We start from the raw sequence: 15,076 nt of genomic DNA, 5'->3' as shown, positions 1-15,076 counted from the left end.
ATGGTCCCTTAGGATTAACTTTGTCTTTTGTGACTCATAGTAATATTTTTAAAAATCAACAACAAACCATTATTCACAAGTGGCTTACAAATTATAAAATGCAGCAGTTGAGACAATAGTAAGTTAAGGTTTTATTCAAGAAGTAATGGCTAAATGCATACTGTATCAATATAAATAAACAGGGTATTTGCTTGCGGTAGGGATTGAGAAAGGGCTGAACTGTTTTCATTGACGTAAGCTAGCAAATGTATTAAATTAATTTCTAAAATAACTGACACCTTGAAGATTTTAAATGATACATTTTAAATTCAATTAAAATATATTTTCTACCTATATTTGATTTAAATTGCAAAGAGAATACACATGAGAAGGTCTCCATATAGGTTGCAAAATATAATTTAAGAAAGCTATCATGTCTACTGATCTATTTGCATTTCCCATCTAGCCTATGTATACATGTGCATGCAAATGTGGAAGGAGACCAAAGAAGATTTCTAATGGGGTAAAGTTAATGGCTGGTAACAGTTATTCAAGTAGATAGATATTTTTAACTGATAAATTATAATCTAGTTAAATTGTGTGTATTTTACTATCTGCAAGGTTGTGGAAATGATTAATAGACTTAAGTCAGCTAGATCATCACTAAATAGAATGGCATACTCCTATCTTTTTCATAGACTATGGAGATTTAGTTATATTTATGTCAGGATAGCCTATTTAATGTAGTATTTGTTGGTTTTCTTCTCATTACAGTTGGTAGATTCTCATCATAGAAATTCACTCTAAAAATCATCTTAAAAATTTTCACCCCTTCAAAATTACACTAAAAACTATTTTAAATATGTGTCCATACTGTTTTTTATTAACATCATTTAAGCTGTTTATGAATCGACCTTGTTTGGTATTTAGTATTATAGTGAGAGAATGGTCAGCATGACATTAAATATGGTTTATACAATTGCCTGTAATGTTTCAACACTTTTTTTCTTGTATAAGTTATATAGGGAAAAAAATCCCAAAGAAAACCCAGTTCAAAAATATTTTTTAAGATATTTTTAAGTATATTTTCATTGGCTTTGTTTTATCTAATAAAATTCAGTTATAACACAGGAACAGTTGAGTTGGAGGTAACCCAAGTGGATCTTTGATAATTTAATTCTAGATCACAATGTGTTTGAAAGCACAGCAAAACTGATGTATTAAGAAAGATAAAAAGGGTATAATCTATAATTCTTTGAAAGAAGTTGATAAGATTTTGAAATAAACCTCAAACATTTTCCTGAGATCTTGATGCGGCTTTGGAAAACAAGAGTAAATACAGGCTTCACAGGTCCTTCTGCAGAGTGCATTGTTTTTGAGTGTCTACTATGTGCCCGGGACTCCAGGAGGCCATGGGGCTACAAAAATCCCTAAAACAGAGGCCCTGTGCTCCAGCTGCTTGTTTAGGGAAGATTGATACACACAAAGGTAATTATGAAACAATGTGGTAGGTAGGTAAGAGCTCTGACAGAGTTGGCCCCAGGCTCTTAATGTGGCATTAGGGACAGGACACTGAATCTAGTCTCAGTTGGTATTAGAAAAAGGTTAACACTTAACTGAAATATTAGGCTGAAAATATAAAATTTTCTATCTCTTCTTTTTAAAGATTTTATTTATTTATTTATTTGAAGAGAGCAAGAGCGAGAGAGAACATGAGCAAGGGAGAAGGGGGAGAGGGGGAGAGAGAGAATCAGACTCCCTGCTGCACAGGGAGCCCGATGTGGGACTCAATCCCAAGACCCTGAGATCATGCCACCCAGGTGCCCCAGGAAATATAAAATTTCTAAGATAGTTTTTCAAAGACAAGGATCTTGGGTAATCATAATACTTTAGAACTGCTGAGTCCATCAATAAATAGAGTGACCAGAAAAATTTCTGCATATAACGGTGGCATAACAGAAGAGCACATTTTAGGAAAAATATATGGGTTTAATCATAATCGTTAAAGCAACCAAGTATTTACTGAGTGCATATTTTGTGCCTGAAACTGGTTCAAGCATCGCATATTTGAGTTTGTGTGAGTGAATGTATGACTTACGGATGTGATTAAATACACATATACATAGTTAACAGAAAGAATGACTTAAGGTCCTTCTGTAATTTTTTCTAAAATACGGTTATATAAAATATGCCATATATGCCGGGTAGAAGCTATAGCTCAGTGATTTTTAACATTTTTGGTCTTTAACTATGAATGATTCTGAAATTGTTGGTCTGGAGTGTAGACAAAGTGAGTATTTTATAATCTCCTTAGATGAATTTAAAGCCAGCCTCTAGTTAAGAACTAGAGTTCTACTTAAAAATAGTCCTTAAACATATGAAAATTTTTATGATACAACTTCATCTTCCTTTTACTTCATGTAAAAAGTTAAAGTTAAAAATAACAATTATGTTCTTTTTCTTTAGATTCCAGGTATATACAATTCACCATTCAGAAAAGATCCTGATCCCTGGGAATTGAGGTTACAAAAGGCAAAGCCTTTAACATACCAAAGGTCTAAAGTTAAGCAGAAGCGCTGCATCAGCCTTAGCAGTTGGCTAGCTTGTACGAGTGCCCGTTCCTTTCCTCGATCTGAAATTCTGCCACCCATTGATAGGAAACAATGTCAGGTACTCATTAGTTCTGTATAAGAATTCTGTCAATGATTGTATTCTTGCTGTTTTTTTAAAAAAGTTACTGTTCTTTTGTCTTTGTGACAAGAAAGGAAAATTATTTTTTATGGAATCCAATTTTAAATAATAAACATAAAGTATGTTTAAAATATGTATGAGGGAAGTAATCAAATAATTCTATGGTACTGAATTTTATTATTTCAAATACGAAGTTAACACTTAAGATTTTGGGCTGATCTAGCCTTTTTCTTTAAAAACATTGTTATAACGGTACTTGTTATAACATATTGCTACAAAAATATGATGTGTTCTGATGATTCATATCTATATACAGTTGTAAACATAATTTAAAAGTATAAGTTGAGAGAATTATAGAGGACCCAAAACAATGCAAGACTCGGGCAGAGACAAAAAAGTCTTCCCTGTGGGTTGCTATAGAGCTGGACGGACAAATGATTTCCTAAGGCTATAGGGTGGAGTGGGATGTGTTGAGAGAAGATCATCACTGTCCCAAAGGCCCCATTGATCATCCCCATCGATATTTAATTTGGAGTAGACAACTGCCACCAGGGGGCATCAACCTAGAATTGGGTTGATTTGGGTTCACTTGGCCAGATTCCCAGAACTCCCACCAAGTAGTTCCCGACACAGGTCTTCCTCTGTATATCTTTTGCTATGTAATGAATAACTTGAAAACCTGATGGCTTAAACCAACCCACATTTCTTCTCTCACAGTTTCTGTGGGTCAGTGTTGTAGGTACAGCTTAGGTGAGTGCCTCTGACTCAAGATCTGCCATGAAGTTGCAGTCAAGGTGCCGGACAGTGCTGTGATTTCATGTGGACACTCAGTTGTAGGAAAGAGCAGGAGGATGAGGAGACCCTCTTCGAGGGTCACTCATAGGGTTGCTTGTTTTCATATCTCAGTCCCTCACATTGGCCGTCTGTAGAGCTGCCTCACTGGCCGCTGGCTTCCCTCAGGGGAGTGATCTGACAGAGAGTGAGAGGCTCCTCAGAGCAGAAGCCACAAGCCTTTTCATGACCTCATGCCACAAGTGACCTCCCATTCTGCCATATTTCATTTTTTAGAAGTGAATAAATCCAGTCCGCTCAAGGGTTTGAATCCCAGAAAGTGGGATCGTTGGAGGTCATCTTAGAGACTGCTTTTCACACCCCCAGCCATTTCATCAACTTGCTAGAGGACAACTTCATCTATGCCATAGGGCAATTTCCCACTTTGCTGTAATTATTTGAGATGTTACGTATTCACTTTCTGTAATTGGGTCTTTTATTCCCTTTATTTGTGCATTCTTTTTTTTTTTTTTTGCTCTCTTAAAATTACTAATTGATAATCCTATTTTTAAAAAATACCATTAACTGATGGCTTATACTATATTATAGAAAGAGCTGTAAAAAAAAAAAAAAAAAAAACTATACCAAAAAACATAGAAGCTGAGAGTGCTCCCTCTTTCTGAAATAAAGTGGCAGGAAGGGGAGAGTTGAGCAAGGGGACAAAAGAGAGATAATTTGGAAAATTTTCAGTTTATTTTGGAACATATCTTCAGAGTATGGTTTCATTATTCTTTTCAAAATATAGGTTATACCAATACTCTAATAAAGGCATTTATAAAATAAATTTTATATTCTAGGTAACTGAATTTTTACCATTTGAATTATGCATATTACTATTTCAGATGATGCAAAGAATGATTTTACATGATACCATCAGAATGAGCAATTCAATTTATTATTCTATAATGAAGATAATTCTAGTAACTCCATTGCTTGTGTATTAAGTATTCAGTGATTGCTAAAGTGTCAGATATAACACTGTATATTTGAATACTTAATAATCCATATTTTATGCTATATTCAATGAGATAGCTATTGGTAATACATGGAATTCATAGACTAATTCTGAATGCAACTTCTTAGGAAATGTGAAAATGATATGGTATTGATAAGATATAGGTATGTAAATGTATCTGAGTTGGAAACACTCTAGAAGTTATCCAGACCAAACTGCCACACTGTGTAATACTCACAACGTTAACCATACACATTTAATATCATTTTATATGAGTTTTATAATACTTATATTTCACATTAACTTTACTGCTTTGCTTTGCTTTTTTATGCTTTTATAATATAGCTTATTTTATACTAGTTTTTATTTACTCTTCATCTTTATTAATGTACTTTTCTCAATATAACCCCTTTAGTACCTTACATGGCTTCCCCCCCATAGCATTCTATGTATACATATATGTATTTAGTATTTATGGAATGCGTATGGAAGACATATACATATAGCTATATATAAGGTATATGTGAATAATATATGTGGACAATTTTTATACATATATAATATACATGTAAAAATGGTTATATGTATTTGTATGGAAGATGTATACCTATATATTTATATAATAAATATAGTAAATAAATACAATAAGTATATAAATATATGTGGGAAAATATATATATATGTGATCGAGATGTTTTCCGACACCAACAACTAATTCTCTGATTCTCTGACTACTATTTGGTGTCCAGTGATTCAAGCCAGTTTTAACACTAACTACCAGGAATTGGTGCAGACTCCGCAGCTCAAGGGCTTAACCCCACAAAATTGTTCTTCACTTCACATACTGGTAGCAATTTCTGGGTCTCCTGTACTTCTTACTGAGCTGGCTATAAATTGAGGGGTCCCATGACCCCATCCTAAGGTTTGATAATTTGCTAGAACGGTTCAGAGAACACAGGAAGACATTTTATTTACATTTGCTGCTTTATTATAAAGGATACAAATAAACAGCCCAGTGAAGTGGAACATAGAGTGAGGTCTGAAAGGGTCCAGAGTGCACAGGCTTCTCTTCTTACGGAGCTGGGATGCACCTCTCTCCCAGCACATAGATGTGTGCGCCAGTTGAGAATCTCATCAAATCTCCTTGTGTAAGAGTTTTTATAAAGCTCAGTCTGGAACTCCATTACCTTTCCCTGGAGATCAGAAGCAGGGACTGGAAATTTCAACCTTCTAATCATTTGGTCTTTCTGGTGACCAGTTTGATCAAGAGGCTACTAAGGACCCAACCTAAATCACCTCATTAGCATAATCTCAGGTGTAACCTTGTTTATCGATAACAGAGTCACCCCATCACTCAGGAAATTCTAAGCATTTTAGGAGCTCTATGCCAGGAATCAGTGACAAAAACCATCAGATATGTATTTCTTATACTACAATAGTGTGTGTGTGTGTGTGTATATACATATATATATATGAAGGCACATAGAAAATATTACATACATTCATATAATATACATGTGTGTGTATATATATATATATATATGGAATACACATGTATATGGAAGATTTTTTTTTAAAGATTTTATTTATTTATTTGACAGAGAGAGACACAGCGAGAGAGGGAACACAGGCAGTGGGAGAGGGAGAAGCAGGCCTCCCGCGGAGCAGGGAGCCAGATGCTGGGCCCGATCCCAGGATCAGGACCTGAGCCGAAGGCAGACGCCCAACGACAGCCACACAGGCGCCCCTCTATGGAAGATTTTATATATGTATATGTGTGTATACATATGCAGATATTTGCAGATAGATATACATACATGTGTGTACATACACAGATACGCTCATAAATCACCTTTATCATACTAGCATACCACATACTAGCATACTACCAAATAATGATCCTTGTTAATTTTCTTTTCTTTCTCTGCTCCCTTCTTTCTTCCTTCTTCTCTCTTCCCTTGTTCCTTTTCTCTTTTCTTCTTTCCCTGTCTCCTTCATTCCTATCCCTGGTCCTCCTCCCTCTGCTCCACACCATTTTAATCTTCTTTTTCTTACTTCCTTTTTTTTTTTTTCTTCCTTCCTTCCCATTCTTCCTCAACCCATTGTTTCATCCCATCTTCTTCTCGCTCAGCTTCCTTTGGCTTCTTCTTTTCTCACTTCCTTTTCTTCTTTTTTTCCTTCTTTCCATTCTTGTTTTCACAGAATGGGATTTTTAATGTTGTGGTTTTATTGGACTGAACCACATTTACTATATGTTACCTAATAATATGAAAGGTATATACGTCATTAGGGAGATCTAAGATTATATATGCTATATTACAAATGGTAATATTTATACTCTGATGGTCTGTCTGTACTTGGGAGGTAAATTTCTCAAGTGTATGAGACAATCCTGGGAGTTTAAAACATAACTTCATTATTATTTCAGAGAAATAATATTGAATATTATTGAGAAATAATATCGAAATATTATTGAGAAAATTTTAAAAAGTACAAGATGACTATAAAGTAACATGGGAAAAAATATAAAGTAACATGGGTTGTTAAAAATATAGAAGAACATAAATATATTTGACCCTCATAATTAGGATTTGGTTGGATGCAAATAAAGTCAAACTTTGGAAAACTATAGCTAAGAGTCGAAGGAGACTTGTAGATTCCGGTTGAGCCTGGGCATTACAGGGATTAATATTTGGAAATGAGCACAATGAGCAGTTCTGAAGTTTGAAGCTATGCCCAAAATCTGAGGCCCCATGTCACTCCACATATGATCAATATTAGTGATCACTTGAGATCTAAAAGGCTGTCTATCAACAGAAATACAAATTAACAGAAGCTTTGGCATAGGAGAAGTTTGACAGTATATGTCATTTGCTAACCAGGGAGAAGTTCTGTTGAGCTCAAAGGCAAGACACTTGCCGAAGTGTCTTGGACACTTGTCTAAGATATAAATGTATGGACCAGGCACTGATAGATAGAGAGAGAGGTGAATGTGATTACGGGAGGATTGGGGTCACAAAGATACTGAACCCATCAGGAAGACTGGGTCTATTCTTATTCTAAATTTTGCTGCTTGAGTTGGGCTCCTCCTTTTTCATTTCCTAGTCTCTTTGGAAATAGTAAGTTCCAGAACAAGTAGTGGGTTAAGTCTTAACAAATGGGTATGTTTTATGTTGATACACCAACAAAGTTTAGAAGGTAGAGTTTGGCCGCTTAGAAGACCATTCCTCCTTGTGAATGCTGGTCCCTTCAAAGTCCTAGCCTTGTGCATTTCCTTATATATTTGATTCTGCTATTCAAAACCTTCTCCAAACTTTTCTTGAAACTAATAATGAAAATAAAGCCAGGGGTATCATTTGTGAATGTTTAGTATGTTCTCAGTACAATGCTAAGAGTGTTACTTACATTGTATTATATATCTTAAGAGCACTTTTGTGAGATGATGATTATTCCATTTTACATATAAGGAAAAAGGTCTAAAGAAGTAATTTTCCCCTGATAACACAACCATGCATTAATTTTTAAACCATAAAATTTCTCGAAGTAAAACGTTAAGAATCTGGAAAAAAAATAATAAATCCCCATTTGATTTCTTAATAGTGAACTTGGAATCATGTTACTGTATCTTTAAAAAGTAAAGTTCCAATAAAAATCCATTAACTACTTTCAAATATAGCAATCCTCCTGTCCAGCTGTGAAAAGTACTAGATGATACTTATTTGCCATTTGTGTTATTTACGGTCCATGACTTTTATGGTAACTGGTTCCTATTATTGGTTTCTATTAATGTAAAACATAAGTGAACATAAATGAGGCGTGAATCATTTCTTTTTATTAGCCCCACAGTCTTCAGTCAGTGCTTGCTGTAACTCCAGCTGTGTCTTGTTAGTGATAACCTATTTAAAGAAGAGATCTTTAAGGATAAGGAATATGATTAGGAATCTTTGTCTATTTTATATCACTTCTGTCTTATACAACAACAGTGGTGGGAAAAAAAGCAGTATGTAATTAATGACATAGTAAAATCCGGAGCCGCCTCTGATTTGTATTGTTTAATATACTAATTAGACAACCAGTGGATTCTAGTAATTAGTATAAGTAACTACTAATTTAAAGCTAGGATATCTTATAAAACACTGTTGCAGCTTATGGGCTTTCCTCTGCTATATTTGTGTCATTAGATGGTTGCTTTGGTATCAGAGTTATTATGCAATAGAACTTAGAATTTTTACTAAAAGCAGTTGCAGTTGTGCTCTCCGAGTTCCTGTCTCTCTCCCCGCACCGCCGGGGATGGCCTCCCAGAACCGCGACCCAGCTGCCGCCAGCGTCGCCGCCGCCCGCAAAGGAGCCCAGCCCAGCGGGGGCGCCGCCCGGGGCCCCGGGGGCAAGAGGCTACAGCAGGAGCTGATGACCCTCATGATGTGACAAAGGCATCTCTGCCTTCCCTGAATCCGACAACCTTTTCAAATGGGTGGGGACCATCCATGGGACAGCAGGCACAGTTTATGAAGACCTGAGGTATAAGCTCTCGCTGGAGTTCCCCAGTGGCTACCCTTACAATGCGCCCACGGTGAAGTTCCTCCCACCCTGCTACCACCCCAACGTGGACACCCAGGGAAACATCTGCCTGGACATCCTGAAGGACAAGTGGTCTGCCCTGTATGATGTCAGGACCATCCTGCTGTCCATCCAGAGCCTGCTAGGAGAACCAAACATTGATAGTCCTTTGAACACGCATGCTGCCGAGCTCTGGAAAAACCCCACAGCCTTTAAGAAGTATCTGCAAGAAACCTACTCGAAGCAGGTCTCCAGCCAAGATCCCTGACTGTCCAGCCTCTCTCTTTGTGTTGTCTTTTTATTTTCTCCTTAGATAGTCTTTCTCTTCATTTCTGTCTAGGACTCTGTATCTTAAGCTGTGGTGTCATTTTTGTTTTGTTTCTGTTTTTTAAATTAAGTCTCTGGTTGAGCCCTTGTGATGAATATATTAAATAAATACATTGGGTTTTTTTTTTTTTTAAAAAAAGAATTTTTACTAAAGAACACTTAAATTAATTACAGTTATGGCCCTCTGTTTTTGGAGGGTTACCAGTTAAATGTAGGATGTGGAATTCACTTAAAAGCTTTATTTTAATGAAAAAAACCTTGCTATCCTATTTCTATTGATAGGAAGGCTTTTTGAAAGCAATGCTGAGAATCTTTTCTAATATCTTTACTTAAAAAGGGAGAGAATTCTTTTTAAGTTATATCGGAAGAAATTTTTTTTTAAATTAGAAAACAAAGTAACATAACTACAAATTTAACAGTTTTAGCGTAAAAAGTCTTTTGATGTAAGTAGAGAAAATTTTGGCTAATTTAAAATATTTTAGTATTTTAACTTCAACTTGTGTGAGCATTTTTTGAAGTTGTGACATTCTGTGTATTTTCTAATTAAGAGAACAGCTTGTTCTTTTGGTAAACTTGGTATACTTTGTAGATATTCAGCATCCTTAATCATCAATAATATGACAGAAAGTCTTCCATAATAAAATATTTCCTCATTCTTTCTTGTCAGGGACCATTCCGTGATATCACTGAAGTATTAGAACAGCGCTACAAGCCTTTGGAGCCAACATTGTGGGTAGCAGAACCAATCAGTGAGTTAAAGGTGGCCAGAGAGGAATTCAGAAGACAGGAATGGATGCGAGATGTAAATGACAATATGTGAGTTCTTAGCTTAAAAAAAAATAGCTGTAGTATGTGTGGTGCCTTAAGTGATTTAACATTTTGTATTTCCTGATATTGTGGAGAATCTTTTATTTGTGAGAAAAGGAATTCAGAAGCAACCTATTGAGAAGCAACCGTTTTTCAATATGCAAATATCCTACATACTTATATATATATTTATTATATACACATATATACACATTTATATATATAAATACACAGACATATATATACATTTATATAATATATAAATTTATATAATTTTATATTATATAAATAAATATGTTGGGCGCCTGGGTGGCTCAGTTGGTTAAGCGACTGCCTTCGGCTCAGGTCATGATCCTGGAGTCCTGGGATCGAGTCTCACGTCGGGCTCCCTGCTCAGCGGGGAGTCTGCTTCTCCCTCTGACCCTCTCCCCTCTCATGCTCTCTCTCTATCTCATTCTCTCTCTCAAATAAATAAAATCTTTAAAAATATATATGTATTATTTATATCATATTATAATTTATAAGATATTATAATATAGATGTATTTATATAATATATACACATTTAGAATGTTTTACATTTATATAAATGTGTATATATTATAAATTATATTAATATATAAATTTATGTAAATGTGTATATATTATATAAATATAAATGTGTATATATATAAATGTGCATATATGTATAATATATATTTATATGTGCATATAAATATATATATAATGTGTATATGTGTGTGTGTGTGTGTGTGTGTGTGTGTGTATGTAACTCCTCAAAACAAAAGAAAATGAATGGCATTTCAAGGGGATAAGTGACTACTGTCCATGTATATATGAAAATAATTACCTTAATTATCTGGTGAAAGCCTATGATGATTCTAAAATAAGATCCAGTAGAACAAAAACATTTCTCTTAATGTGGACTAAATTTAATTTGGAAACATTGATACACATTTAATAAATCAGGTGCAGTGTAGGAGGTTAGTGTCTTTACTACTGAGGAAGATGACTGAAAAAGATAAAGGAAATTCTCATAGTAGATGCAATTTAATATTATTTTATTAGCCTCACTGATTTGGGTCTCAATTCATACATCTTTCTCCAAAGCACTTCCTCTCTCTCAAGGCATTTGTCATCAATATAGTTGTATGTAATTTGTAAACAGACCACTTAAAATCTAGAATGGCTTTTTAAAAGTTATTATTATTGCCCTATAATATATCCTGTAATTATCTTTGTATTGTGTCTTATAATTCTTTAATATTATAAATATTCTAATTAATAAGATAATTATATTATTCTAATATAAATTATTATAATTTTATAATTATAATATAAAATATTGCTATAAATTCTTATATAATAGTCAACAACATATAAACTTATTTTTACATAATTTATAATATGAACTAGTCATCATATTATAAATATAACATAATGATAATTCCAAAATACATTGCAAAGTATGTTTTGTTATGTAAAGAAACTAGAATTACCTCTCATCCAGCACAGTGGATTTTGGATCATTTGACAAGTCAGGAGGGATATATAATGTGCCTTATTTTAATCATGCATTTCTGAAAAGTCTCTTTAAAAATAAAAATTTTCACACAAACTCAGATGAAAGATAAAATTGGCATGCATGTCAAGTAATTTTTAGAAATTTTTTATTTCATAGCAATTACTTGACATGAAATAATTAGCTATAGAGTATTCCATACCTTCCTTCAGTAATTAACAGTCACCCAATGTATGATGAATAAAAAAACAAAAAACATTTATTTCCAATTGGTTTTGGGGAGGTAGATTTGTTTTACCAAAGAGATTATACAAGATTAATGCTGCTCAGACTTAGTCAAGCAAAATATGCAATTTAGTGATGAATATCTAAGGAGTTATATTACTCAGAATTATTTTTGTTTTCAATGATGCAAATCTTGTTATTTATCAAATAATAAGATTAATTGCTCAAATAATTGACCACATTAATATTTCTCTAGAAATCACTGTGTATCAAAGATACTGAAGTATCTTTTTGTAGTATCTTCCTTTATAAGCCTGGAAGGAGGAGATATCAATATTATCCCCAAAGAAAGGTGCTGCACTTGTACTTTCCATGGAATACTTGTAAATATCTTCAACCTCTGTGGATACCATGCAGATGACCCTTTACCCTGAAGCTTTCAGATGGAAAATGCTTCTAGGATTATCAACCAATCAGGAACAAATCCAGCTGGGAATACTCAAGAAATTACTTATAGATTTGAATCTACCATGTTTTTAGCAAGGGGGCTAAGCAGTTGGTTTTAGCAACTAGCCTATGGATAATTCAGTTTTTTTGAGAATTGAAACAGTGATATTTTGTAGCTTCTTCTAAAACCATTTTGGTTTTCATATACTGCGTAATGTAATCGTATCTTGTGAGGCAGAAGAAATGTTAGAAATTTAGATTTTTATATCTTTACAGATAAGAGTTCTGTGATAGAAATTAGGAAAAAAGTATTCCTTTACCACAGAGATGCATAATTTTTTAATGCAGAGGGTCCTATCTACATTAGGGGCCTTACTTCAGTATGACCTCATCTTGTTACATCTGCAACAGTCCTATTTCTAAATAAGGTCACATTCTTTTATGTTCTTCAAAATAAGCATAGGAAGTGGGACAATATTTTACACATTGAGTACAGATTACACAGGGTTTTTTGGAAGCATTTTAGAGCTTTATTTGTTCTTTTTCCTAAAGAAATTTATTCCAGTTTCATTTTTTCTTAAAGAAAATTATTTTTCTTATTCATATGTCTATCTTTATGAAACCAGGAAATTAAATAAGCAATTAGTAAATAATTGCTGAGTAACTTTTATGTGAAAAGCTCTCAGCTAGATACTGTGAGAAATATACAGAGGTGTTTTTTGATTTAACAAATGCTTGCATGTCTGGAATAGTTCTAGGCTCTTGGGATTTAGCAGTGAATAAAATAGACAAATTCTCTGTTCTTATGGAACTCCTGTGCTTCTAGCTTTAAATCAAATCAGAAAACTTAATGAAATTCTGAGTAAGAATTGCCATAGATAAGCACTGGAAAATCATCAAGTGTGTATTAAAGACAGTATGTGTCATGATTTTTTTTTTTTTTAATGTAGCATTTGCTCTGGTCTCTGCTGGTCTAGGAAGGTGTTCTTCAAAGAGAAGGAACTAAATTGATTCTGTGAAAGATGGTTTAGATTTGATAAAGAAAAGATAAAAGCAGACTGACAGTATGAAAAAAAATGACAGTAGAAAAAGTTCACAGGACAATGAGAGGACCAATTTGACAGAAGCTAATGTTCATGTGTGAGGCAGTAGAAAGAAAAAGTGGGCAAGGCTTCAAGGCCAAGGATTGGAGGGTTTATCTGTAGACAATGAAGAATTATTTAAGGTTTTGGAGTAAAAGGATGTCATAGAAAGAAACTGTATTTGTTGATTGTGGGACAATTGTATTTGAAAAGAAATGTGCTGGAGGGAAGGAAAACCATTAGGAGAATATTGCAGTACTTTGGTGAGAGGTAGTGGAATAGAGCGAAGGTGATGGCGGGACTCAACATTCAACTCTTTTCTTTACCTTCTCCTTCTCTATATAACGTGTGAATGATTGCTTCTGATTGAGAGACCAACTCCCACCTCTATGCAATGCTTCCCACTGTAAATCTCTAAGATCTTACTCTTACATTCCAGATTTATATTTTCAACTGCCATTTTTATTTACTTCTCCACCAGATGTTCCCAACTCAGTGTATCCCACTTTGGCCTGCTTCTTCTTATCTTGAATGTGAATTGTTAACACCAACTTTTTGCCCAAGGTAGGGACCTACAAGTTACACTGTTATCCTTCTCCAGCATTCTCTTGGTCCTCAAACCCTGTCTGGTCTACCTTTTAAGTATCTCTCAAATTCAGTCTCTTCCTTTCTAATTCTGATTTAATTTAGGCACTTGTAAGTTCTTCTTTTAATTGCTATAAAAAGCCTATCTGGTCTGCCCAGTCTTATTCCCATTCAGTGCATTTACCACAATACTAGAGAAATTTAAGCAAGCTGTTATTCAGACAAGATACTTTTTAATGGCTTCTTATCAACTCCAGGATAAATTTTAATTCTTTGTCACAAGATACAAGGTCCTTCAGGATGGGGTCTAGGCTTGTTTCTCCAGCCAGTCTGCCACATTTCTTAAGAAACTCTGTGCTCCAGAGCTACTGAGGTGCTTTCATCCTCTTTGTACCCCATGTGCTCTTCTGCTTCCATTGAGGAGTTTTCTAACTCCCATGATTTACTCGATCTGAAATTCACTCAAAAACATAAAAAAGGATTATTTTTACTTTTTAAAAAAATGGAAACAGCAACACATATTTGTTTTAGATTTTTTCAGAGAACATTTCAAAGAATATTTTTAGATGTAAAATGGAACCATGCAAGTTGCCCAGATGAAGTGGAGAAAGAAATCATTGTTATTAAGAGGTGGAAGAAGTGGAAGGCCATGCCATCCAAGAGCTATCCAAGTAAATGTCTAACTTACCCATCAAGTGGCAGAGATGGAATGGGGTGGGTGATCATAAGTCAGGTGGTATAGGCTGATAGGGGCTTCACTTAAAGTCTTATGAGAGGGGCTAAGGTCCTATATGTTAATACCTTCTGTTAATTGTAAACATTCTGACTTAATACAGAGAATATGATTATGCAAACTATAACTGGGTCCAAAATGGAATGGACTTAAGACATTGCAGTAGAAGTCAGTGCCAGTCTGTGTTCTGGAAGGCAAAATAATGCTCCCCCCAGCCCCCACCCCAGAGTCCAGAACCTCATCTCAGGAGCCTGTGAATATGTTGTACCTTCCATGATGAAGAGGACTTTGCAGATATCATTAAGAATTTAAAGCTGAGGGAGATTATCCTAGATG

General features: G+C 34.6%; 1 protein-coding gene and 1 pseudogene across 17 annotated transcripts in view; both read left to right on the top strand.

The window, feature by feature from the left end:
* SPATA17 (spermatogenesis associated 17) overlaps positions 1 to 15,076 on the top strand; it is a 250,590-nt gene that overhangs the window by 93,416 nt on the left and 142,098 nt on the right. For 15 of the 17 annotated variants that reach the window (XR_003523443.1, XR_003523438.1, XR_003523436.1 and 12 more), the window contains 2 exons: positions 2,446 to 2,649; positions 10,008 to 10,156. Coding sequence is in view for 11 of the 17 variants with exons in the window: in XM_027614219.1 (XP_027470020.1) it covers positions 2,446 to 2,649; positions 10,008 to 10,156 (353 nt within the window). In the remaining 6 variants the exon portion in view is untranslated. Of the gene's footprint in view, positions 1 to 2,445; positions 2,650 to 10,007; positions 10,157 to 13,903; positions 13,989 to 15,076 lie in introns of those variants that run through there. The other 2 variants (XM_027614224.1, XM_027614225.1) reach the window with 2 other exon arrangements.
* LOC118356055 lies at positions 8,747 to 9,425 on the top strand (annotated as a pseudogene).

The sequence above is a fragment of the Zalophus californianus genome, chromosome 10, assembly GCF_009762305.2.
Source record: "Zalophus californianus isolate mZalCal1 chromosome 10, mZalCal1.pri.v2, whole genome shotgun sequence".
Lineage (NCBI taxonomy): Eukaryota > Metazoa > Chordata > Mammalia > Carnivora > Otariidae > Zalophus > Zalophus californianus.
The sequence above is the reverse complement of the archived record's forward strand: the minus strand, read 5'-3'. Positions and strand labels throughout refer to the sequence as shown.